Source organism: Clinocottus analis, unplaced genomic scaffold (assembly GCF_023055335.1).
Source record: "Clinocottus analis isolate CAN_PGR_092001 unplaced genomic scaffold, fCliAna1.0.p SCAF_25, whole genome shotgun sequence".
NCBI lineage: Eukaryota > Metazoa > Chordata > Actinopteri > Perciformes > Cottidae > Clinocottus > Clinocottus analis.
The window spans coordinates 4,760,001-4,786,772 of NW_027175987.1; the positions used below are offsets into that span (position 1 = coordinate 4,760,001).

Genomic DNA, 26,772 nt, shown 5'->3' on the forward strand with positions numbered 1-26,772 from the left:
ATAAAGACATGTTTGAGTTGTTTCTCAAAGTGATGCTAGGGGATCTTACATGTGTAGAATCAAAATGTGTTCATTATTATTGTGTCCCTATATGAGGATAAAATACCATTTTAGGTATGAAAAAAGATAACAAACATACCAAAGAGTATTTACAATATGAATACTGTTTGAACATTGAAGTAAGTTTGACATGTTTTTAAGTCCCTGTGAAATATTTGTGGCTAATGTTCTTCCGAATATTGTACTATTATTACTCTTTATTCATCTAGTACGAATGCGATTTTAGTCACGAGGCTCTCGCCTTCAATCTGGCGCATGCGTAAAACTTTCGCATCGGGTCTAATTAAGGGGAGCTAGTAATTTCGGCTGTCGCGACTGCGTCTAACTGCGCGATAATAATTGATATTTCTGCGTAACATTGATTAATATCCCCGCCCCCCTCGCGTTGTCTCTTAAAGGTATACATTTCAGCGGCCTGTATTGGATGCGCCAGCCCCAGGGCCAGATTAGTCTCTGTAACTGGACGAGTGTGGTCTGCTGCAGCGAGTCTAAACTGGGAGTAGCAGGATTGGCCCTGTGAGCGCAGCTAGGCCTCTTATGGCGACAGACGCGCATCAGAAACAACGCGCGCGCACACTCGCGCGCGCACACAAACACGCGCACACACACGGCTGCTGCAGCCCGAACGTAAACAAATTAGCCGCCGACGCTAAGAAGTCTCTTTATAGGTGCTGGATTAGCCTACATTGCTCTGGAGCAGATCATAGTTTATTGGGCGTCCTCCTCGTCGGAGGGTTTCTTCTCTGCGGAGGTGTTTATGTGTTTTGTTATCAAGGAATTAGGGTTTAGATCGTACGAGTAATATAAACAGTTGCTCTGCTTTGCCAGAGAGCTGGAGATAATAATCCCGCTGTAAACAGCCTAATAAAATCGTCATAATACTATCAGTGGAGGGATGATTTGTACATTTTTGTTTTGTTTTTAATGGGTGCGTTTATTGTTGACTGCTGTTGCATAAAGCATTCATATAATGAAGGAAATGCACTTTAATCAGTTTGTCTTTTTACGGGTATAAAAATATCACCCACAATCTGATTCTTATCTTATGGGATAAATATGATATTACAGTTTTAGCAATGTCAGATTGACCCAAGTTCTAGAAATACTATAATAATTAACCAAATTGTATGGGTCAATTTTGTTGTATTGTTATAAGGTATTGACAATGGGAGATCAATTAATAAGATAAGGAAAAGCAACCTTGTTAAATAAAGATATTACATTTAATTTGACCATGTGGTAGCTCGGCTTCAATTGAAAACATATTTATTGTAAATAAAGAATAGCTGGACTACAAGTTCACTGAAATGAATGAAATAACACTTGACTGGGTTTCTCAGTGGTTTACCCTTTAACCTACATTAGTACTTTTTGAGAGTTATGTTCAGTGTTTTTTTAGATGATGTGTTGCACAAGTCCACAAAGTGTTTCAGTAGAGGGACCTAGTGCACATGGTAGAGCAAGAGAGCTATTACACCAGTCTAAAATTAGGGAACAAGTCAGCCTAATGAAACCGTTAAGAAACCGGTGTTTTCTGTATCCTGTATTCAATTTGTTTGTTATTTAAAGGTTTAGGCTGTTCAACCTTTAAGTTGTATTCCTTAAAAATCGCTCCCAGTGGCCAGGTTCAAAGGAACTGTTCTGACTCCTTTACACAGGTCATGTATGCAGACAGAACAGAGGCCAGTGAAAGGGGGTCTTATGAGACAGGGCTGCTGGTACCCCTCCTTTCTTCTCTCTCTCTCTCTCTCTCTCTCTCTCTCTCTCTCTCTCTCTCTCTCTCTCTCTCTCGGAGAGTACCGTCTATGTTATTGGCTGTTTCTGGTTCCTGATTTACTAAATTCTCTGGGAAGTGACCATATTTGGCACTCTTGAGATGTTTACGCCGAAAATACTTAAAATATTTAATTCTGAATCCTTGCGCTGCCTGACATCTCCGTCGCCTTAGTCATGGGAAAGAGGAAGCCATATTGATACATAATCCACGCTGTGGCTGTGATCTACTAAAGGCTCTCCACAAAAAGTAATAAAGCCTTTCTTTTATACATGCTATTGTTAGTTGCTTCAGTTTGGCACAATTATCAACAGTTTTCTGAAGTTTTCTAAAGTAAGTAGCCGTCTCCTGGTCGGACTTGCGAAAAACATGTTGTGCAACTGGGAGCCTTGCCCCCTTCTTGTTCCTCTCAGGCTTGTAAGCACAGCTCTGTTGGAAAGGGGTCGTGTGCATGTGTTTTGTTACGTATGCTTTCCACAGTCTGTATGCTTCCTAAATCAAGTAAGTCACACAGACTGAAAAAAGCCGAAAGAATCTGCCACCCTGATCATGTGAATTAAACGTCCGAAGCGGTCACATTTATTCAGGAACTACAGCTGAATGGTTGTTTTTCCAACTCTGCTGGTGGAGTAACATGTTGATTTTAAACTTAGGACGAGTGCAGATTCCCCCGCGAGTTTGTCTGTAGCCCATTTGGATTCTCAGGCTCTCTCCACTGGAGTGCACAGTGGCATTTTCCGACAATGCTGTGCATGCTGTGGAATGTGTTTGAAGTGGCCCACCATGTAGGTGCCTGTGTCCCTGTGTGTGTGTGTGTTTGTGTGCTTGCGTGTGTGCGTGCGCACACACACACATATCTGTATGCACCCCAGCCACCCTGTGCTGTCTGTAGGATCTCATCTCTCAGCTCCCGACCTGCCCACTTCCGGGCTGTGCATGTTTTCTGTGAGTGTGTGTGTGTGTGTGTGTGTTTGTGTGTGTCCGGAGGAGGTGGTCATGCATGAGAACAGTGTGTACCAGAGCGGCGGGCTCAAGAGTGAGCTGCATGTTAGCACTAGCCCCTGAGCCCCGAGTGGCCCCCTTGACCCACAACACATCCCATTCATCAAATGGACAAATTGCATGTTGTGTTGTGACCAAATTAACAAGCGTTAATGTTTGAGGAAAATGTCACAATTTAAAGCAGTCGCCGTGTCTCGACTGAAGCCCATACTTTATTTCAGGAGACCTCAGCAGGCTTTATTGTGCTGATACAATGGCCAGTGAGCACAGAGGAAAAGGGAGTCTGTATTAGAATAATCATTCCAGTTCTAGAAGTCAGTATAACCTCCGGTAAAGTTAGTTTTGATCTTTATTGCTTGACACCTACGTTTTGAGGCTTGCATTGATATTTAAGAGTTCAGATCAGATAACAGATATATAGCGGGGTCTGAAATTAACTTTTATTTGTACTGCATACCACTGCATCTGGCATATATGTTTTTGTCTGCCACTCAGAAATCTTATCTGCCACTTTAGAAATCTATACACTAAATAAAGGAAATACATTTCAGATTGAATGTCATTTGATGTATGACGTATTTTGCAAAAAAACATTACTTGGAATTCCATTTTTTGAATTACAGCATAGCTTCCCCGACACAGTACACAGTTGTGTTTGCCAGCTGTGGTGGTTATTTTCATAAAAATAGACTCTTTATTAAGACATTTTCTTGATTAAAAAAATCCTGGAATTAATAAATGAACTTATTTATTATTAGCTGCATATAGAACTTTCATGTTTATTTTATATTGCTGTGAAAATATCTTCAAACAATTGTATTTATTTCAGTTTCTCACCATAAACTGAGTTTGGCAAGATTACATTTCAACACATGATGATAACGCTATAATTTACAATCGCCCAATATCCATTTTTTTCTGTATTGTGCTTGAAGGCTTCATCATGTAACTTAATGTGACCACTGTTAGCATTAGCCGTTAGCTCTGTTATTTAGCCACGCGGGACTGTGCTGCCCACCGGCGACCAGCAGCTAACAATAACTAGCTCTCGTCCTGCCGATTTCAACAAGGCTTGGTTGTTCACAATGTATCATAACTAGGGCAAAAAATATGCCGACCTGTAGGAAAGCATGAATAAAAGGGATTGATACGGCACACAGGTAGTAACCGGTGTGTATTTAAAAAGACATTTTACAGCTGGAAACTAAATTTCACGGAGCTCTCTTATGACAAATGTCGTCAAATTGTTTCTTTTTGTCAAATATAACACAAGACAAAGCAACCGCTCACATTTCACAAGCTAAACCATCTAATATCGATGAAGGTTTAATTGATTGTCAAATTAGGTACCAATTCATTTTTTTTTTTTAAACTGTTGATAAGATTATCTCTAGTGGATTAATTATTGACCGGGACTATGCTTAATTTGTCCTGATGATAAATCACAAACAATAACTTTCTGTGGCCACGGGCCAATGTTTTGATTATTCGTTTTTCTTCCACAACAATCTTAACGACCGAAATTTACAAGAAGCATAAAAATGCTTACTGGCGATGTTGAGCGTTTGGCACAACACAACTTGTTGTATGTTTAAGAAGAATCAAGACATAAACACATCTGTTGCTAATTAGAATGTGTTAACATAGCATTGAATCCATATGAATAACATTTTTTAATGTCTGTACACATCATTTCACACACATACAGTATACATTCAAAATGAGTCCAAAGTTATTGACTATTGTTGCATATTCTTGTCACACCTCGCTATCAGAGCTTAATGAGCTACTTGCAGAATAGCAGCTTCCACAATGCATCTGTAGCGCTAAATGCAGATTGCCGTTGTACGTTTGGGTAGTCCATGTTCACAGAGCCCGCGGACAATGGGGGTCATGAACTGAGGACTCCACCAGCTGTGTGCTGCGCTTTGGGTGTCGGCCAGGAAGGCAATATGTACTGCTAAAGGAAATTAACTGTTGGGGTACCTTTCATAAGTGCTTCCTCCTCTGCTCTTATCTTTCCACGTATCCCTCACAACTCCTAACTTGCCGCTTTTTATAATTAGTTCGCATTTGTGTTTCCCTTGCTGTTTTCTTTTTCTTTTCCAAACAACACAATCAGAGGATGAAACGCACAACCTGACCTTTTCACCCTCACGATTCACAGTTTCATCAGCCGACATGCGAACACACTCTCGTGTGTCCGCTTGTGTGTTCAGTTTCGTCGGCTTTCAGTTTAATCACCATAATCGATTTGAAAAGTCTGAAAGCATTGTCTGAATTCAGCTTTTAGAAAGTATATAAAATGATAACGTACAGTGTTCTCAACAAGCTTTACACGGCCAACTAAAAGCATGCTGAAGGCTGAACGATTATGTCTGCTCTTATGTGATCAGTTCTTTTGGCCACATATTACCTCATATCTGACTTTAGTCTACCAACAAATATCAAAAATGAAATGAATGAATTTATTCAAGCTCCTCAGTGTCTTTAACAAATCAGTGATCAAAGGCTTTTATCTTATCCATCACAGTATCATGCGAGATGGAAATATGTGCATTCGTCTTGGCCTGCATTTTTGTTTGTTTTAATGCGTACCTTAGCTGATGCCCTTCTCCCTGACTCTCGTTCCTAGACAGAGAACTGTGGCTGTTTTTGTAAACATCTTCTCACTGCACAGAAATGTGATATAGGGAGGGGGGGGGAAATCACAAACACACAGAGCACCGTTACGCCATGCCGCAACAATCTGATTTGATCGTCCTTGTTGCTGTTTGGATCGGCCCTATTTTAAATGGTGGTGACTCCGCGCAGTAAAATCCAAGTTGAGCTGGCGCTGCAACGTGAGGATCAGCAAAGGGATCTCCTGGACGGCCTTTTGCAGGCAGAACCGGACACTGGCCGATGCCACGTCCATGTGAAGGAACTTGAAAGTCCATCTTTTTGTCTTCCTCATGGCTTTACGATCACAGTTGCCTGTTTTTCTTTTGAGCATTCAACAGGTGCTGTCCGAAGCCGATGAGGTTCAATGTATCTTAATTTGATTGTGATTGTGAGTATATGTTGTCATGCGATCCAGGCTTTATTGTTACTTTAAATATTATTACATTTAATTTACATACCTACCTCTGTGCACAGTTTGTTGTTCACCCTTGCTTAAATAACTGTTCTAAAACAGGGGAAATGTCTCTTGTAGATATTATGTAAAACTGCTGGCTCAGTTGGCCGGCGCCAGCCCAGAACAAGAGATAGAAGTGTTTTTCTTTTGTTTTGGCAGTTCAGTGGACGGCAGACTATTTATGTCAGCAATTGTGAGGAAAACTTTGGACATTTGAAACTGTGTTTCCAGATTTATCTACATTGGTAGAACGAAGGCTGAATGTTTGTGTCACATGGGTATCTGTATCTGGGCTTCGGGTGGTTAGTTTACAAAACCATCCTGTAATTTAAAGGTCACAGACGCAGCAGTTAACATGTCCGTCTCCGTTTGTCGGACACTGATCTTCTCGTTGTTTCTGACTCTCTGACCTCACTGGCGAAAGGAAATGTGCAGAAATGGCTTCCTGTTTACAGCGTAACAGGGCCGTGGAAAGGATGCAACCGAGAGTTAATTCTCTATAAGTCTGAATGTAAAGTTATTTTTTTAATATTTTGAACACCACTTGAGTTTTTCAATTGTTGAGCTACAACTTCTATTTTCAATTCTTTCTATACTCTATGTGTGTACCAACTGTGCCAGCCTTAGTTGTGTCAGTGATTTTAAATTAAGATTTTATAAGTCTTCCATTTTAACGACACACTTTGAACATTGATTATTCTTCAGAGAGAGTTTTTTTTTCATTCGAGGGTCAAAAATGCAACCGACGTTATTAGTGAAAAAAATGAAATCAGTCGAAGTTATTTGAACCCCAACGACTTCTACTCCTTCCTGTGTGCAGGCCTTTTCTCTCTCAGCTGTGTATCTCTCTCCCTCTTTATGCCGGCGCTCCATCTCCTCCCATATCCATCTCTCACTCTCCCTGCCTCCCTCCTTCCCTCCTGCTTTTACGTTCAGGGGTAAGAGGGTTCACTCTCTCATCCACTGATTTGTTTTTCTTTCACACTGAAGATGTGTACAGCCTGCAGACCTGTTTTCCACACGCGCACGCACACACCTGCTAATCCTGCTCTGTAAGGGGTGGGAAAGCCTCCTCTTTCAAACCTCTTAAAGGTGTGAACACAATCCATTTGACACCTCTGTCTCCCACCATTTTTTATTATTTATTTTTTTTTAGCTTTCTCCTCTCTTATTAGGCATGCTCGCTCCAGCTGGGCCTAAGTGATGCTTAACATGTACACCTGCACAATGTGAACACCCAGTCACGTTGACCTTTCTGATCATGTTGTGTTAGCGACGTCTGCGTGTCCTTTTACGAGCACTCCTGTTTGTATGTGTAATGTGTTCAGTGGAGGTGTGTGTGTAGGGTTGGGTGTGTGTGTGGTGGGGGGGGGGGGGGGGGGGGGCTCTGTTTTTGTCCTGATGAACTAGCCTGAGATGGGTTACTATGGTGACTGCACTAGATGTGCTGGTAGTGCAGTGCTCCCCCTCCTCCCTTGTATAAATACACTTCTAGATTCACTGCATTTAACTCTCATTTAACTCATTCATGCATTTTTAATGCGGGACGTCGTTATGTTAGGCACAGTTGTCGTAGTCTAAAGTGGCATAATATTGAGACGCTTCTGTGTTTTTTTTTTACATTTATTTTATATTGCCACTGGATTATATTCCCTCTCCCGACCCAAACAGCGCTGTCTACTGTCAACGAACCGTCATTTATCTTGATCGTGTCTTCTACACCTCATAACATGTCGGGGCCTCCGACCGATCAGTTTGTGTCCTGCACCTTGTGGAAGCAACTCACTGAATCTCAGTCTGTCAATAACCAACGAGAGTTCAGTGTTACTAGCCTTGCAGACTCACTGCAACAACAAAGTGCTTTTTAATCGATCCATTTGGCCACTTGTGATTCGCCTGTCAGTTTTGCGTGATCAGTGCTCACCGATCATGGACATCCACAGAAGTCCCGCTCAAGACGGGTGAAGTCATACGTTATCTACCGCCACGCGCTCCTCTGACCTCTTCGGCTTTCACAACATGTACCGTGAACACAGTTACCTGCGCATTTCACCAACGCTACGGCAGATGCAGAGGGAGATGGCAACCACCTGCAGAACGGAAAGAGGGCACACAAAACCCCTCTTTTCTCAATTCCTTGACGTGCCCTCCGTCCACCGCCGCGCCATTTCACCCACCGTAGTCACGAAACCAGATGGGCGAGAATCTGGCCGTGCCTCACAAAACCACTGGCCAAGCAGTAAATGTAATGATTTAATTACAGAATGTATGCCTGTATGATTTTTATTAGGAGATTTTTATTAACTGTTAATTGATTTTTATTAGCTGGTTTGTTTCTGCTTTCGGGAGATTTATCTATTGAACAGTAGCTTTCTTTGGCAGTGATACATGTAATAACAAACCCACTAACAGCCCGCTACGCGCCAGACTACGTCTCTCCAGCTCACTTTTTTTTGTTCAAACTGGAAAGCATTTAGTTCAAGTCAATTGAGCTACTTCATTGTGGGACAATCAACCTCTTCACAATTCACAAACTGATTTTAATTGATCGGTTAACAGAAATGAACTGTTTTTCTTCTCAAACGGCTGCAACGCAACGCAATTTACAGTTTTGGGAATCATTCGCAAAGTCCTTGAGCGGGTCATCAAAAATGATTCTCAGACGAGCAAAATCGAATTTCCCCAAACTGTATATTAGTAGAATTCACTTGCAGGTTGAAACCATATTCAGCAAAACGTTATTCGACAAAAAACTCAACATTGTCACTGAAATATGGATGCCTTCAGGACTGCTAATGCAAAGCTCTTCAACAGAGACCTTAACACACTTTACAAGTTTTCTTTTGAGTGGAAGCAGGGGTTTGATGTCTATCCTTTCTCTGAGTGTGTGTAAGTACTGGGAAAAAGAACAAAGCATTCGAGTAGAGATGTAAGCATCAGTGATGGCAAAACATGATTTTTTGAAGCATTTAGGTCAGACCTAGCTAGATTGTTGTTGACACATGCTTTGTGTGTGCGTGTGTGTGTGTGTGTGTGTCCATCACGTATCTTTTTCTGCTTTAACAATGTTTACCGGCCATTTAGCGCCTTGCTCTTGAAGAAAGTGAAGAAAATTGACAGTTAATGCCAGACTGGAGTGAAAGGAGTTTCCCTGGGTGGCAACGCTAATACTGTAGCCTCCGTCTGGGAGGAAACACTGGAGGGACTCATGCCAAGACGGAGTGTAAGGGGACTGAGAGATGAAGAGCTTGTTCCTAGTTTATGAGCCTGCATCAAGCATTCCTAATTCACTTACAGTTAAAGAGGGCCCATATTGAATCATGCCTTGCTGTTAAATGACAGCATAATGAATGGAAGTCATTTTACAATACCGCTGTGGCCACAGGCCCTCCCCTCCAGGGACTTGTTTGTCAGAGGCGAGGTAACAGGGAGTGATTTGTTGACTGGGGGGGGCCTTTTGAGCGTTAGCATGACGTCAGTATTCCATCCATGCCATACCTAGCATGCGCATGGATATCCTGTACTTGAGAACTAACAGAGGAGGGCAGTGATCTAAAGTCTTTGGGAATTCTGCAAAGGGGAAAAACAAACAATCCCAATCCTACAGCTAAATGTTCATAGAAAACATGTTGACAGAACTTTGCTGCTTCGTGCGTAACAATGACGAGTCTGTAAGAAGTGGAAGACGGTAACAAAAAAGGATTTTTTGCAAACAAATTATACCGCATTTAATTGGCTCAAAGTCATATCCGTCTAGAGATGGATATCTACTCAATGCCAACCTATGCGGCGTCGTTTCGAAACAAAAAGATTGCAATATTTCTCTCGTTTGATTTCTAATTTCTTTTTTCATAGATCACATCAAGTGATTTACATAGCAGACAAAAAACAGTTTGACTTAAGATGTATGGAGACACCAAAAGCTGTGGGGTACAAAAGAAAAGGTAAAGGTAGGGAGAGATATGGAAAATAAGGTGTGTGTGTGTGTGTGTGTGTGTGTGTGTGTGTGTGTGTGTGTGTGTGTGTGTGTGTGTGTGTGTGTGTGTGTGTGTGTGTGTGTGTGTGTGTGTGTGTGTGTGTGTGTGTGTGTGTGTGTGTGTGTGTGTGTGTGGCTTTCCTACAACAGCCACTCAGGGCTGGTGGTCTAACAGTGCAGACAACGGGCCATTAAACTGACCTGGCCCCTCTGCTTTACATCCCTCCAGCGTCCCCTCTGCTTCTCCCTCTTTTCCGTCTTAGTTTGTCAACTCCCCCCGTCTCTCTGCTTGCTCCTGTACCGCTTTGCTTTCTCCATCGCTCAAGTTCTGCCGCTTTTTTCTTTCTTTCTTATTTCCTGTGCTTGTTAAGCTATCTCCTCTCTTCTTTAGTCTCAGGCGCACACACACACACACACACACACACACACACACACACACACACACACACACACACACACACACACACACACACACACACACACACACACAATTGCAGTCTCATTTCAAGGCAGTTAGAGTCCAATTATTTCCTCCTCTCTGGGTGTTTTTCATCGTTTGCATCAAATTTTGGATTCCGCTGCAGCTCAGAGTTGGCAGCCTTGCAGCAATCCAAATCAATAGGATTTGCCACGCTTGGGATGAGCTCACTCGTCCATTCACCACACAGGGAATACCTCCACTAAACCCCTAAACTGTTTTAGCTGGAGGTAAAAACTACTCTGTCAAAAGAAAGAGTTAGCATGTTGAGCTACAGCTTGGGCAGCTGTCCCATCACCGCTCTCGTACTCTCCCTTTGTTGTCTGAATCCCCTCTTCCTCTTGATTGCCGACTGGCTAAAGCCCACACTGCAGTACCGCAGGAAGCAGGAGAGTATTTGGAATTGTAGCTTCACAGCCATTGCTCAAACATAGAGGCCTCGAGCAGACAGACGGGCTGATTTTGAGGAAGAACGAAAGCCATATGGGATTGAAGAAGCCGATCTGGCACGGCCACCAGGCAGGCGTAGCTCGTCCAGTCTCGTGTAGATATGGTTTGTGGGTCAGAGCGTTGGTGGGGCCGGGCTCTGCAGCTGCTGCCGTGCGGCTGCAAGTCAAGCAGAGGAGCCGAGCCCCGGCTGCCTCCCTCTCAGGCCGAGGCTCACCACACCAAGACGCTGCTCTGCGCGGCGCTCTCTAACGTGGGAAGATGAAAAGGAACATCAGATGTTTCTTGTATTACTCACTTCTCTCTCTCTCCTCTCTCTCTCTCTTCTTTCTCTCTCTCTCTCTCTCTCTCTCTCTCTCTCTCTCTCTCTCTCTCTCTCTCTCTCTCTCTCACTCTCTGTGTTTTCTGTCTGTCTTGCACTATATCTTCGGCACAGTCCGGCCTGCATTTGATTACCTGCTCTTGTTTCAGACTCCTCTGTCTGTTTCCAAACACTTTGAGTATGTCAGGAATGCTCCCCCTCTCCCCACCCCTCAACATGTTTTTTATTTGTTTGGAGCACCACCTGGTTTTGCTGTTTTGTCAGGCGTGGCCAGAATTTTTCAGATTTCTCTTTTCTTAGTTTGTGTATTGCCAGCTGTCCAATTATTTTCCAAACGGGGAATGCGTCGGTTACAATCGGTCATGGAATTAAGCAGAGAGACTGATTTGATTAGATCTGTGCGATTATGTGTGTCTGTCATCGCAAACATGCAACAGTATGCTGGAAGTATAGCGACAGGCTTTATTTAAACTGTTTTGGGCAAATTTAAGCCCGTATTTTAACCCCGTGATCCGCTTTTGAGTGTGAATACGAGTATCGGTCATCTCGTCTCACGTCCACATGAGACATGTTTGTCTGTCGGACTACGCGTGTGCTTGCAGTGGGTTGCAGTGTTTGGGTTGGTGGACATGGACTCGAGCGATCGGTTCCCATCAGATACTCTGTCACTTTAAGAAGACGTCAAACAGGGCTGTACGCACCCATTCTCTGGTTTCTTTTGCCTCTTTTTCCTCCACTTGGCTCCTACACCTGTCTTATCACCCCCTCTCTTTTTGAGTCCAAGGTCATAGCTCGGCGGAAGTAGAAAACAGTGACTTACTGTTTTTAAAAAACAAACTACACTCCCACACTTCTTCTCTTCTTCCTCTCATTCTTTGTCTCTGTTTATATTCGGTCTCTTTGTCTCCCTCTATCTGTACCTATCCTTCCCCCTCCGTCCCTCCCTCTCTCCTTTACCAGTGCCGGAAGGTGGATGGAAGGAGGTGAGCCAAAGTCACCAGTGTGATCTGATTTAGGCCTCTCTTTTCTTGGCCAGCCATCTGACAGCGCAGGGCCTGCATGTTGCTCTTTTCTACCCGCTCCAATCTGCCACAGCCTGGCCCTGTGCCACAGCTGTAACGGGACCCAGCGTTGTGTAAAAATAGGCTAGGGCCAGCTCCCCTTGCCATGCTCCTCAATGGGAAGCTGAGGCAATGGAGGAACAGGTGCTCCAACCCACACACTCTGTCTCTGCCCCCCCGCCGCCCCCTCGCTCCATATCCCTTCCCATGCCCCCCACCTTTATCTGATGCCCTCAAATGTGGAAGTACAGGTCAGTCACGGTGCACGTGTTCGCTTGTCGCGTCACATCTCGTCGTTGACAGAAGACGTCGTCTTAAAAACATTTCTCCGTGTGGTTTTAATTTAATGGCATGCGGAGATTATTTCCACTCTTCACAAAATGCCACCCCTCTCTGTCTTTGGCTCCCGTTCTGTTATTTTGGTCCTCAACTCTCTTTGTTTTGGATGTACAAGTTGGTACATGTTAATCAAAATGCCTCTCATGCAATTTCTTAGCTTCATTTTTCACTGTAAAAGCCACAGCTTGGCAGTGGGTGCACAGGGAGCTGGCTTGACTTCTCAGGACTTTCCACAGCTATATCAACAAACAAATGCATTTTTCCACTGGCAGTCCACTTGGCACCGCGGCCGCATATTCTCTCTCCTAAGGTTTTGTTCAGCAACTGATCAGTTGACCAATCTATAATCAGCAGATCACCTCATCAGGGGCAACGTGCGTCTATAACCTGTCAGCGAGAGGAAACTTCTCACAGTCCAGAGTTAGCTGCCACCTGATTTCATGCCGGACAGGTCAAGTTTCACGCTGAGCTAACGTGAGGCTGCCCTCTGCTACAGTGAAAGGCAGAGACAGGCTGGTACCCGGGCCACATAGGGCTCAACTCTCACCTTCTAAAACTGCCAGTGTGATCCACTTTCTCACTGCCAGCCAGCCAGCTACGGTTAGTTGATGCATATTAAATTCTCTGCAGGGAGCGCAACTCTAAAAATAAGAGAAGAATCTGTCTGAAATTGTAGCTCCACTATACGGAGGCTGCAGCTGTGGGTGCTCATTGAATAGTGGAGATGGCAGTTTCTGTCAGAGATGGTCCTCACATTGGTGTGACCTCAGTTGCACTGGTCGTGCTCAAGTAATTCTTGAGCTGTAATTATGAGGAGCTTATTCAGTGAGCTAATTCGGCTTCATATTTGACAAGCGAGAGGGAGTAAGATGTGACGGAGACGGATGACGACGTGCTAAAATGTCTGGGAGCAAAAGTTAAATTTGCCAACATATTCTGCCATTTAGCAGATGTCTTTAGATTGACTGAGAATTGGTGCAAATTGACACCAACAGACAATAGACTGCTTAAGATTTTTGAGTCGCCCTGGCCGATATTTCTATGATCTCAGTGATATCTGCAATGAAAGGAAGTAAAAGAAGAGGCGTTACAAGGATGATCACACTGTTGCAAGCACACAGTCTTTCATTCCACAGAGCCATGATTTGCTTAGTAGTAAAATCTAAATCATCACCATCATGCTTTTCCCAATTGCCACCACACAGCTTCTTCACACACCTCACTACAGTTAGGTTTTCTGCGTTGAAAAAACTTGATCCCAGTATTCCGTTAATCTGTTTTCCAGAATGGCACTTGTAATGAAAATAAGCCCTGTTGCCATAACCTGTCAAGTAGATTTTAAAGTACTGGAATATTTTTGAGATCTTCAAATGACACGTCGCACAAGGGCTAAATAGATCGTACATAATGTAAATGCTCAGTATTTGATAGGTGTTTTCATACATGTCTGTTAGGTAGATTGTGAAGAGGGAGCTTATGCCACAACATTGTAGTCAGTGACCATCACAGAATCACAACTCCACATGTTGTGTTTTAGGGCTAAACAATATATTATTTCAGCATCAACATCATGTAATGAGGTGGGTTACACTCACTTGTCGAAATCCTCTTTTCATGACAAAGTGCCTTTTCTAAAAGCAGTCATTCTCTCAGCTGACTGAGGCTCTTATGTATAGTTTAACTTTTAATGTTTAAAAAAGATGAATGAAACGCTAAAACAAGAATTGCCAGTGGAGAAGAAAAAAAAAACCTGACAGTAATATCAATCACCATGTTGTTATTTTCCTCTGCATTGTTAAGCCCCATCCTGCCCTGGCGTGTTGCATTGTGCTCTATTGTCCGAGGATGGACCAGCGTTGATAGTGGTGTTTGAATGGTCACATCATATTAAAACAACATGTCGGCATTATTTGCGTGAGCAACAGAAGCTACGGGCTTCACTGGAACAGTTTGGGCAATTTATGCAGTCCCTGTTCCAATGCGAATGTGTGAAGAGACCTCATAATTATTCAAGCAGCACGCAGTAACAAATGTCTAGACGGTATCTTTTTCGACGTGTATATCGAGAGAAGGGACATTTCTGAATATGCAGTTCCTCAAAAATGTTCACGTAACATTTTGAAAAGGAGTTCTATTGAGGACTTAAACTCATTCACCTCACTCCATGTTCCAACTTTCTTCCTCTGCTGTTTCTGTTTGTCTGACACCCCTCTACACCTCCTCCTCCTCCTCCTCTTCTCATTCCTGCTGCCAAATTAAGTGTCAAACAGACAGGGAAGGCGGGTGGATGTCCCACATTTCTCCTATAGAGATCCACAGTATGGTACAGTACGTTCCAGGCTGTGCTCTGTTATTCCATTCTCTGCTTCGATACAGACCTCGCCCCCTCCCCTCCTCCCCCGGGCTCATTAGTGTCTGATTGGGTTGTTATTGTAATTAAGAGCTCCTGTACAGCCAGTAGGAATACCAAGCTGTCTACGTATGGGTGGTCCTCAGTGGGAGGGTGGGCTTCACAGGGGTCACGGTCATTGTCCACCAAAAACCCCTGCCCCCACACAATGTGCACTTTTTTTTTTTTTTTTTTTTTTTAATATGAAGCTCTGTTTATGTCAAAATGCAATTTCAAGCAGCAGCTCGCAGAATAGTCTTTGTGTCAAAGCCTTTTGTTTTACAGTTTCCTTCTTCAGATGAAAAAATCTGAAACATTGTGCAGCAGGTGTCTTCCTCTTTCTAGATGGTTCTCTGCCTCATGTTCCACCTCCATAGCTGGCATGCAGGCGCCGGCTCAGTTATTTCCGTGTGTTTTGAGTGTATGCTGGAGGTGAACAAGGCTTATTGTTGTTATTAGGGCCAATAGGTGACAAACTTTCTCCCGTGTGTGTGTGTGTGTGTGTGTGTGTGTGTGTCGCTTGTCATGTAACAGTGGTCCATAGCGGCCCTCCATTCATGCATGTGATCACCAACCGTCCTGTAGGTCCCTTACGTCACTCTGCGTTCCTGCCTGAGCTCAGGTTACACTTTCACCCCGCTCACTCTCCTCCCATCATTTCTCTGCCCCCCTTAACCCTTCCTCCCCCCCCACACACTTTTTTTTTTGCCCACGACCCCGTTCCCTCTGACTCAATCTCCCTATTCGCGCTCTTTGCTTCTCCTGTGTCCCCCTGCTCTTAAACCTGGGAGGAGAGAGGGAGGAGATAGCTCATTATTTTAAAGACACAGTGGCTCCCACAGCCAATCCCAGACTACACAACAACCCTTCCTCCACTCCTTTCCTCTCTCTCCTTCTCCTCCACTCCCCCCTAAATGACCCTCCCTCATACACACACATACACAAACCACCCCTACCCCTCCACCCCCCCACTTCTGTCAGTCGAAAACAAGACTCCATTTTGCGGAGGGAGCTCCCAGCAGCACCACGTACAGCTTCCCCTCATGGTCCACTAACATTTCTTTGTGTCAATAAAGCTTCTCCAACAGGGGACGTGACATACTGTATGTGCGAGCCCGTAAGCACGTCATGTGAGGAGAAAGACCTCATTTCCAGTAAGACATTCCTTACGTGCAGAGGGAAAAAAAAATAAAAAATCCTGTGATATGAAAAGGTCATGTTTGTGTCCTCTTGGTGTTTTCTTGAAGATCATTGTGGGCAGAGGTGTGTTGCACCCTGGCCCTGTTGGTGTTGCGTAACCTAGTTTGTTATGCTGCTGTGTTGCACAATAAGGTATCCGGTTGGTTCTGCAGGCTGACAGCGAGTGGGTGGCCTGTAGGCCTGTTTGATGTGTCCCGAAGATAAGGCAGGAGGGGCAAAGAGGTGTAAGGTTGCGCTTATCACTGGGAATAACACCAACTGACACACAGTGGAGGAAGAAGTGTGTTTTTGTGTTTTGGTTTCTGATACAGTATGTGTCTAATAAAGAGGGTGCGGCCACGCCAACGTTGCTAGATTGTGTGAATGAGTAGCTGTTGTTCGTAGCTTATCTGATGAGATTCTTAACAGCTGTAATTGATTTATTGTCTTATTTTATGAGTTGTTTTTGGCTGCTGGCAATGCTGGCCTCAGTCGGAATGTGCAAAGTTGAGCGGGCATTGGCCACGTCCACATCCATGTGGGTAAACATCCAAACAACTGTTTTCGGATATTTTTCGGTTGATAGAAATCATTTCAGTACACAGTAAACGATTAACCTTGTGTCCACCTGTTGCTGTTTTTTCTGAAAAATGCTCGAAAAAGTTGTATTAGATTGTATAATTTATTATTTAATTTGTCACTTTATTACAGAACTCCTTGCTGTTTAAAAATATATCAACGCACTACTTAGGCAGAGACAAAGGTTAGTTTATACTTCCGTAAAATCTGCGTCTTTATCTGAGTTGGAGCTCTGTTGAGTTGTTTTGGTGACGTTTTCAAGCAATCTGGAGCACTGATCCTGGGTCACTTCTATCTGTTGTATTTTGGCCAATTTCATCTTTTTTGTCAATATTCTGATACACTTTCATTTAGTAATCAAAATCCTGGTGAAGTTAATGTGCATAGCTAATATTAATAAACGTTAAAAAACATCAACATTATTAAAATGTGTTTCCGACACATTTACAGAAACATTTTTGTTTTTTACAAACACTCAAGCTTCAAGTAATGTAAAACATTGATATTTTGCATGTATTCTTTAATTTTTTGTATCTTTTTCTAATCTAATGTAATCTTTTTCCCTCTAAGGTACAAACTAGTGGCTTCCAGTTGACACTTCATCAAACACCTTCTGATCGTTTAGTATCTTCGTTTGACTTTTTACACTCTGACTCAGTCCATGCCTGTTTTATTTGGCAGCGTCGTGATTACAGGCTTTATTGGCTCCTATCCATTTTAAGAAGTCCCTCAAACTCCATTGATGTGCTGCTGGTCAGAGTTTGTACCTGGATTGTTGACATATTTATCTCGCTAACCTTTAACAGAATGGGAAGTTAATAGGTAGCTTACACCTGGGTAATGAGGACAGTCAATAACAAGTCAATGGAACCAAGTAGTCCACTGCAGTCGCTTTTGACCTTTTTCCATTTCAAGATGCTGGCGTGGCATTGGTTATTTTTGTGCAAAGTGTGTGGTAGCGAAGGATTGGGCATAATACATGGGGAACATAACAAAAAGTTGGCGAGCAGATGGGATTCACACCACCAAGACGCATGGAAGACGCTCACCGTGTGAGATCAGTAGGTGTATGTATGCATCATTGATTTCAAAGCAGCAGACTAAATGAAACCATTAGATCGCTTCTGTAAGGCTCATTTTACCCTCCATGCAGAAGCCCAGGCCCCTTTTCAATGTCTTGTTTTTTACAAATTATACCAGGTTTCATGTTGAATATGCTCATTGTCCTACGAGACAGTCTTTTCCTGCTTTTAGTATTGAAATTGTAATCAAATAAATGAGAGAAGTAATCTGTTTGTTTCTTGTGGTGGAAATATATTTAACGTTTCCTTAACAGATTGCATTTAAATCTAATCTTTTCGCATGTTGGTTATTGACCATAACTGTACAGTAACATAAAGTCATGTGAACTAATCTCTCCCCACCACCATTGTGGGTAATGAGTGTGTTCACTGAGTGAAACTGGGTGTGTTCCCACTGCAGAATTTAGTCAAATACACCAGTCATTTCAAACAACCTGTTCCAACATCATCTGTCGCATCCCAGCATCAAGCTGTCGATAACGCGTCCACTTTGGACAGCAAGTCTGGTCACATGAGTGGACACTTGCTTTGCTTTGTTTCAGACGTTTGTTTGGAGAAACTTGGTCGCACGGCTTTGACAACAGATCCTACATCGCTGCAATTGTAAACCTGTTTTAAAAAGTCCAATAAAATGTGTTTTAAACAGAAATAATGTTTTTACTGTAATTTTACCCATTTAAACTATGAGGTATTCTTGACTTCCACTTTAGAGATTCTCTATAACTTCAGAGGATTACATTGGAAAATATACATCTTTTTATTTGTAGCAAGCAACAACAGCTTACCTGTTCCCTCTGTATACCTTTTTAAGTAACTTTGTGTGTCTGGGTGTGTGTGTGTGAGTAAGTGTGTGTACATGCATTTGCTGAACCAAATGTGGGCTTGTGTGTGTGCCAGTGTTCAGCAGCTAAAGAGTATGAATGAGCATGGATAAGCATTTAGCTTCGCTTCCAGGCTTCATTTCTGTTAACCCCTTCATGTCTGCTTCATTCAGATCAGACGGTGCCATACAGTAATTTCCTCTCTGTAGAAATAATGCTGGAGCCAATGAGAAGTGTGTGTGTGTGTGTGTGTGTGTGTGTGTGTGTGAGGGGGGGGGGGGCGCGCTTGCGGCCAGTCATATTGGAGAGGGGACTTCAGGGAGCCTGCTTCATGAATGGCTCTGCTCTACTTAATTCAGATCGCTCGTGGTTTCATGGCATTAATGGCAAAAGAAAGATTGATGTTCATATCCGGTTGTTCTGCTGCCACGGGCATATCGAAGACCACTCCTGCCTTTTATATAAAGATCTATATATACGGTCTATGGTTTGGCTTGTTACTGTAAGCCAAAGTCAATGACATGTCTCTACATGTATCCTGTGATGTGCTCCTATTGATAGGATGCTGAATGATAAGTCGATGGAATAAGTGGTCAATCAATAGAAAAATTACCACCCATGTTTACTATTACACAAAATCTGAGCTTTAGGAAATTGTGATGAATATTTTTACTATTCGCTTCCTCAACAATTTACGAATTGAACATGCATCACAAAGTTGAATGTATTCTTTTCTTAAACACTTGTAGTAAAACCTGGACCTTATTTACTTTCATGAAGGGCTTTGTGGCTGTTGTATTACATTGCTGTTCCTAATAAAAACTAATACATGTTGAGAGGCATAGTAGATATTTACAATACATTTTTTCAAAGACTGAGTTTTATAGCTAATAATTGTTTCTCACCTCTCCCTCCCTCTTAATCCCTTTAGTCTGCCAGAGTAAAGACATCCGGAACAATGTGACCAACCTCCAGTCGTTGGAGAACTGCACCATCATCGAGGGCCACCTGAAGATTCTGCTCATGTTTAAGACCAGGACTGAGGACTTCCGGGGCCTCAGCTACCCAAAGCTGCGAGTGGTGACCGACTATGTGCTGCTTTTCCGGGTCTACGGCCTAGAGTTCCTCAGCGAGATCTTCCCCAACCTGACGGTGATCCGCGGAAACAACCTCTTCTTCAACTACGCTCTTGTGATTTACGAGATGCTGCAGCTGAAGGAGGTGGGCCTCTACAGCCTCATGAATATCACCCGGGGCGCTGTGAGGATTGAGAAGAATCCAGACCTGTGCTACCTGTCCACCCTGGACTGGTCCAAGATCCTGGACTCTGTGGAGGACAACTTCATCGTGGCCAATAAGAATGAAAGAGAGTGTGGAGATGTGTGTCCCGGCACGGCCCAAGGTCAAACCATCTGCTCACAGAACACCATCAACGGACACTTCAGGGGACGATGCTGGTCGCAGAGCCACTGCCAGAGAAGTAAGTGTATATGTGTCTACTTTTAACAGTGGAGAGCCTTTGTGGATTTTTCCCTCATAGTGTATATTTACATTCAGTGTGACTCACACTTTACGAGGATATCATTATCGCTGATGTCCATAACTGTTCTTCAGTACGCAAGCCAGTATTGGTACATAAGGTACATTGCAAACAACATCGAAACAAAAACATGCCTCAAGTTGTAGCCCACAGCTAACTAACCGACTCCATGGCATTATTATTAGTGGTGTCGGGTGTTAAAACCAGCCCGATAATCACCAAATAGATGAAAGAAACCAACATTTATGTCGGAAGCAGTGACGAAATCTCCATATTGACAGATTGGTTTGTGTAGACTTGATAGTCCAGCACCTTCCCAGAATTCATCACACTGCTCATTGTAAAGTGGTCCATTGAGACACATAATGATAATACGCACTGGAGATTTTTTCCTCCCAGAAATCAATTGAGACGACTGATGTTTTCATTGCAAATGGTTTATGTAATGATTTCTATGATGCGGAGGGTTGCTCCTAATATCAGCAGCCAAGGGTCGTGGACTCTCTCTGATTAGCATTCATTGACTGGAGCGTTGTGGGCAAGTGTTCTGTAATTATAGGCTCGGGATCTGCTTGATGTGTGGAATGACTCAACTGGATTGTTGAGTTGGGGAACTGCGAGCTCAAAGGTAGGCATTACGGCATAAAGAAAGCAGGCGAGAGCGAGAGAGCTGATGGACAGGAATAAACAGCAGCGTACACTTGTTTGTTAAGAATTGTACAGATTTCCTCTCCTTTTGATAGAAGAGAGCTGCGGGTTCGCTCGGTGCTGCCGCCAGCTGCCAGTCGGTCAGTCGGCCTTTACTCTCCTACCACAAACACAGAGAAAGGCTTCTATTGTGAGACGCACAGAGAGAATGATTATTATTTTTCGAAGGCGATTATAGCCTGTGTTGTTTTTTTCTCTCCTGTGTCTGACAGAAAGGCCAGCGTTCAAAAGCATAACGACCTCGGCCATGTTTATACTTTAACATCGACCGTTGCAGCCAGCATGTAATGTTGGCTCCTCGATTTTCTGCCAGGTCTCACTGTTGGAAAAGTAATACAGGTTATGTCTCTCTTTGTGTCTCTTCACATACAAACACGCATCGCCTTAGAGTTTGGACTTCAACAAGCTGTACAGCATTCAGTATGTCTAAACCGCCTAGGTTGTAACTGTGGCTCAGTGTGACAAGTATAGTCTATATACGATGTTTAGCATTACAGAGGAGCAGCAATGACACATAGGATTGTGTTGTTTTAGGGGCCGATCACACCAGACGCGACTCTCAAAAACGCGTTGCAAGTAAAAACCATTGTTTTTCTACGGTATGCGTTCTTCTAGCGTTTTTTTTCGGCGCACGTAAAATTAAAAATATTCTCAACTTCTAAGTCGCACAGCTCATCACTGTCACGCTCAGCCAAAAGGATCAAGCAAGAGGCGGGCTTTATTCCTTCCTGTTTTCGTGTGATATGAACAGCGGGGAATTCAAAAGAAAATGGCAACCTCCGACGAGGCACTAATATTAGCGGTATTTAATGACGAAGGGCTTTACAATTCTAGATCGAAACACGACTCTCCTGCTCAGAAGACGCTCAGACTGACTCCTGCTCAGCCGAAAGTACAACTGAATGCACTCGCCATCGAGACGCAGAATAGATGGTGGTATTCTCCATACTCTTTTTAAAATTTATATTATTATTTTTTTAAATATCGTGAACCCAAAACCTTCACTTTTTTGTGACTTTTTCCTCCTCCTCTTCCTCCTTCTCCCCATCCCACAACACAGTAAGGGCAAGAGCGCGACGTCTGCTTGAATCCATTTTGTAAATTAAGTTTTATCACCAGGTTGCGCGCGCAGGCCCGCTCCAGGTGCAGCGGGCTGTTTAGCCCGGCGCGTTTTTGTCAAGGCCGTTATGAAACTGCTGCGCTTTTACAAGTGTTGGATAAGTGCGACCGGATCCTTAGACTTCAGGTGTTGGAAAACTTGATACAATTGATACAAAATACATTTTAAAAAGCCATTGTTGTCGTTTGTAAAGACACAAAGAAAATGTTTTGGACCAAAAAGAGAGCTAAAAGTTGAAATCCCTCACTTTGACTTCTACTCGCAAACTTTGGAGTATAAACTATCATCAAAACTTCTTTCATGAATACAAAATACCTAAATTCGAGAGAGCTCCAAGTTGGTGAAAAGTAGATTTGAGATGATTGCGGCGCAGACAGAGATGAGCACATCTTTTGGAGTGAATGTACAAAAACCATCGGTAGTTATACTTTGGCTGAAGCGATATGTTTTATTCAGGAGTGGTGGTAATTTTAGCCTATTATTTGCATTAAATTTGAACATTTGATAGGAGGTTACACCACACTTCCAACTCCACGTAGTCACTCTCTGCCCCACACAACAGGATAAATTCTCCCCAAAGATTTGTTTTTACATCTATGTTAAGTGAGTGTTAACGTTTGATAACTACTGAACTTTATTTCACAGGCTCTTTTAAACCATTAAAAAAGAAAAGAAAAACAAAGAATGTGGATTGAATAACAAAGGTGGGAGCTACATACGGCAAACAACCTGACGTGCGTGTGCGTTCATGTCTCCTCTGTGTTGGATAGGCCGGGGGAGCCGGTATGACGCTGTGCTCTGCGTCACGTGACCGGCTCCAGTTTAGTCGAGAGCTCTGTTTCAGAGACGGAGCCGTGTCTAGAACATGACGCAACGGATGTTTGCCCCTGCGGCAGGGCAGCGTGAGCGTACAGATGAGATGGACAGATACGTGAACAGTATGCAAACTGTGAGTGTTTGTGTGAGTTTCATATGTGCGTGCTTGAGTGCATGTCCCCACTGGAAGGTGAGAGCCACAGTTCCACACACCTTTTGGCCTAAAGCCGCAACTTTTAATGCTTTTCTCAGTTAGCGTTGTTCTACTTCAGAATAATGTCAAAGTACAACTCGTGTAGCAGCACTTAACAGTCGTAACAATTTTATTAGCAGTGAGTTTTGAAACCGTTTAATACACTTACTACCATCAAGAAAGAGGTATGTGTCGTCTGCCTGCATGTGCAGTGATATACAATGAATTGCATGCTGGGCGATGGCGTGGAGGAAGCTGTAGGATCTTTTATTAGCGCTTCTGTCGACGAAAACTCACAGTTTACTAAATTAGATGCACACACGAACATGTGTGCAGGCTGGAAGAGCATCAGATTGGGCATTACACTTAATGTGTGAGTGGAAACTGTGGGCTTGTTTTTGTTGTGTTTTTGACAGGGTTCCAGTTGCCATAGGTAAGAGCCAAGGGAGAGCCTGCATTCCTCTGATCCTACACATGCTCCTTACAAGCAGGAAAACCTGTGCCTGTGTATGCGTGTGTGCGCACGCGTGTGTGTGAACCAAGACAAGTCGTGTGTGCAGGGCCCTTAAGTAACTTGTTGGCAATCCAAACAGCATGGAGAGTGTCTTAAGATCTGACATTCATGGCCCAGTGCTATTTTCTCTGTTTAGTATGTGTGTTTATCTGACACACACATGTATTTTATGTGCATGTACGTCCTGTATATTTACAACGCTGTGCAGGTAGCTGCTCGGATGTCGAGGTCAGCCCAGTAGTGGGTTTTGTCAAGTGCATTCAGGCTTTTACAAGCTGTCACCAGTCACTGTGGCTTTGTTGCCTGATTGAATGTTGGCGGTTTCTTGCTTTTCCTTTGGAAAACAGTAGAGTGCATTTCGATCAGCGATGGTCGTCTGCTTTATTCACGCTGCCGTGTTGTAGAACAGGGCGTCACGTCTTGCAAAAGTATCATTACATTGAAATCCATCAATCACTGGATGGTTTTTTCTCTGTGGACAGTTCCGTTGACTGAATCAGTTAAAATGTGTCTGAGCGGTGAATTGCTACCCATCCCACACGCGCCTTTCTGCCGCTGACCTGAGAATTATTTATTATTTATACATAACATGTTTGCTACTGGAGTAGAAATACCAGATTGGCAAGAAAAAGTACACTTCCGTAAGGGGAAGGTTGTCAGGTCTGAGATCAGTGACGTGCATGGGTAGCTGGCACCCGCTTTAAATGAGACGGGCAGGATGTGTAGGCATGTGGTATACAACTTCTGCACCCACGTGTATGAGCATTTTGCATCCAGGAGGAGTAGAATGACCCAAATTAATCTGGGTGCTGTCATTCTTTGATATTATAAATGTTGGCTTGGGTTTGATTAATGCAATGAAAAGTAGACACAAACACTTAAAGCAGTGGTTCTCAAACTTTTTCTGTAAATAACGTCATTTTGTGACTATCTGTGCTTTTATAGTCACAGAATAAAGAAAATCGCAATAACTTTCAAGTAAACCAGGTTTCTCCATCAGACCATTTAAAAAAAAAATTGCAATCACTTAGAGCAATGAAATAACATTCTATATGTGCAAAAAATAACTAATATTTAGTTGCTACTAAATAGCTCATTGTGGAAAACAATGAGCTAATATTTTTTTGACAAAACAGAATGAGTGCAGATATGTGAGCCATCAGGTTGTATTAGTGGCTGCAGTGCGTAAATGACATTTTGTGATCTGGCGCTATAGCGAAAATTACAGGGGGGCGGGTTTTTCTTTTAGGGGGGCGCCCCGCCCCGCTAATGTAATGGTAGGGGAACCACTGATCTCTTATCTAATTTATTCCCACTATTAAGAAAACATTTTCAAAGAGAGTTGGTTAAGAAAACCGAAAAGAGAATGAATAAATAGGAAGCAAGAAAAACTGAACAAATATTTACAGAAGAGAGGCGAAAACATAGACAAACGCAAAGGCAGATTGCTAGTTGGAAAGCAGGCATACAAGACCGAGAACTGGATTAACAAATGAGAGGTAGAGGGGGGGAGAAAGGAAGTAAAGGTAATAGTCACAGATGAGAGAGAGGGAATGGGAGCAAACAGTCGATCTCCTGTTTAGATAAGGCGCTGTCTGTTGCCGAGGCCTGGCACACGGTGTTCAGCCTCCCAGACACCAGCCAGCACTGTGCTTGCACAACTGACGCACACGAAAACACGCACAAGCAGGAGAGGAGAAAGCTTTTCAGGTCAAAGTTCACTCTGGCTACGTGCTTTGTTGTTTGCGGCGATTGTTTTCAGGCACACACAAAGACGGCTTCACCTTCCAGTGTCAAAAGCCGCAGAGGGGGAAATGCCCTCTCTCCGTTACACGCAGCACTTTCAGACCAGTCAAACAGGTTGAACCTGCACTGGTGGTCGATCTAAATGGGTCAGCGTACGTCATTCGGCGTGACTCTGTGACCTTCCTTCTGACCAGAGTTGCACACGGGTCGAACTGCCCAGCTATGACCAGGCTTCTCTACCAGGGGTAATTCCCACCCCCGCTGAAAAGCCTGATTTTAAAAGAGATTTAACAAACTTCCAAGCTTTTTTTGACAAGCAGGGAGGGAGTGAGAGACTACAGAAGAGAGGTTAAGGAAGAGCAAGAGAGCGCGAGGAGAATTGAAAACAAAACTTTATGGTGTTTATAGTTCCGTATGTAATTCTCAGTTACTGGAACTTCACTTCCATGGAACTACTGGTACAGTCGTAATCTGCAAAGGGTGATAAACCTGTGCCGGCAGTTTATAATAGCATTTAAAGAAAGCAGGTTAAACGCATAGAAGACTTTTGACTTTTTAATTATTATTTTTTTTACTAAAGATTATTATATAATATATTTTTTTTTTGTCTGTCTAAAAACGATACTGGCATGTCCACATTTAGACAGCTATTGGACGCTGAGGCGAGTGGGTGTTTTTGTTCCTGTCGTTGTGTGTAGGTTTATTTGTGTACCGGCAACAGATCTACATGATAATTCCAAAAACATAGCAACCAAGTCTGTCAAAACACAAATATTTTAAAGACTTATAAAACTCAAAGAACCCGGCCAATAAATACACGCACATAACCCCTTGTAAAACAACAAATTATAGTTTTTACACCTTAGTTTTGTTTTGTACAGACTATATTGTGTGATTTTCCCCAGCTTTCAGTCTTCATGGTAAGCTAAGCTAAAGGTTTCCTCGCTGTAGCTTCATAAATAACAGACGGCTATGAGAATCATATTAATCTTCTGGTTCAACATAGAACAACTAAGCAAATAACGAATTTCCTAAATGTTGACCTATTTCTTTTATATTTAATTTATTTTGCCATTAAACGGCATCACTATACTGTTAATCATAACACAGCGGGTATTCACAATTGTTGTGGTAATGTGAATTGTCATTAGTTTTATTTCTCGTGCTGGCAAACAAAACTGGATAGTCGATGTGGATAAGATGAGGAAGAGGAGGGGAAGAAAAGGGGCCGGGCAGAGCAAAAATAAACAGAGCAAAACAAACAAGTCAAGTTTTAAGTGTGGCTCCCAGGTACAGACACACAGGCAAAAAAAAATGCACACACACACTATTGCACTTTTGAGTGGCAAGTGGCCAAGCCAGAGGAGGCTCTCAGAGAAAGAGAAGGACAGTATTAAGAATGGAGACGCTAAATAAAGTGTGCTACTGGCCTGCGCCCACAACCAAACAAAAACACTTAGCCCCGCCTCTTAGTTAGGATGTAAAAGTGTCTCCACTCGGGCTCCTTC

At 43.1% G+C, this 26,772-nt stretch overlaps 1 protein-coding gene across 1 annotated transcript in view; it reads left to right on the forward strand.

Moving 5' to 3' along the window:
* Window positions 1-26,772, forward strand: part of insrb (insulin receptor b) — a 78,563-nt gene that overhangs the window by 1,694 nt on the left and 50,097 nt on the right. Inside the window, exon 2 of the mRNA XM_068591564.1 lies at window positions 19,559-20,107. Coding sequence (XP_068447665.1) covers window positions 19,559-20,107 — 549 coding nt within the window. The remainder of the gene's footprint in view (window positions 1-19,558; window positions 20,108-26,772) is intronic.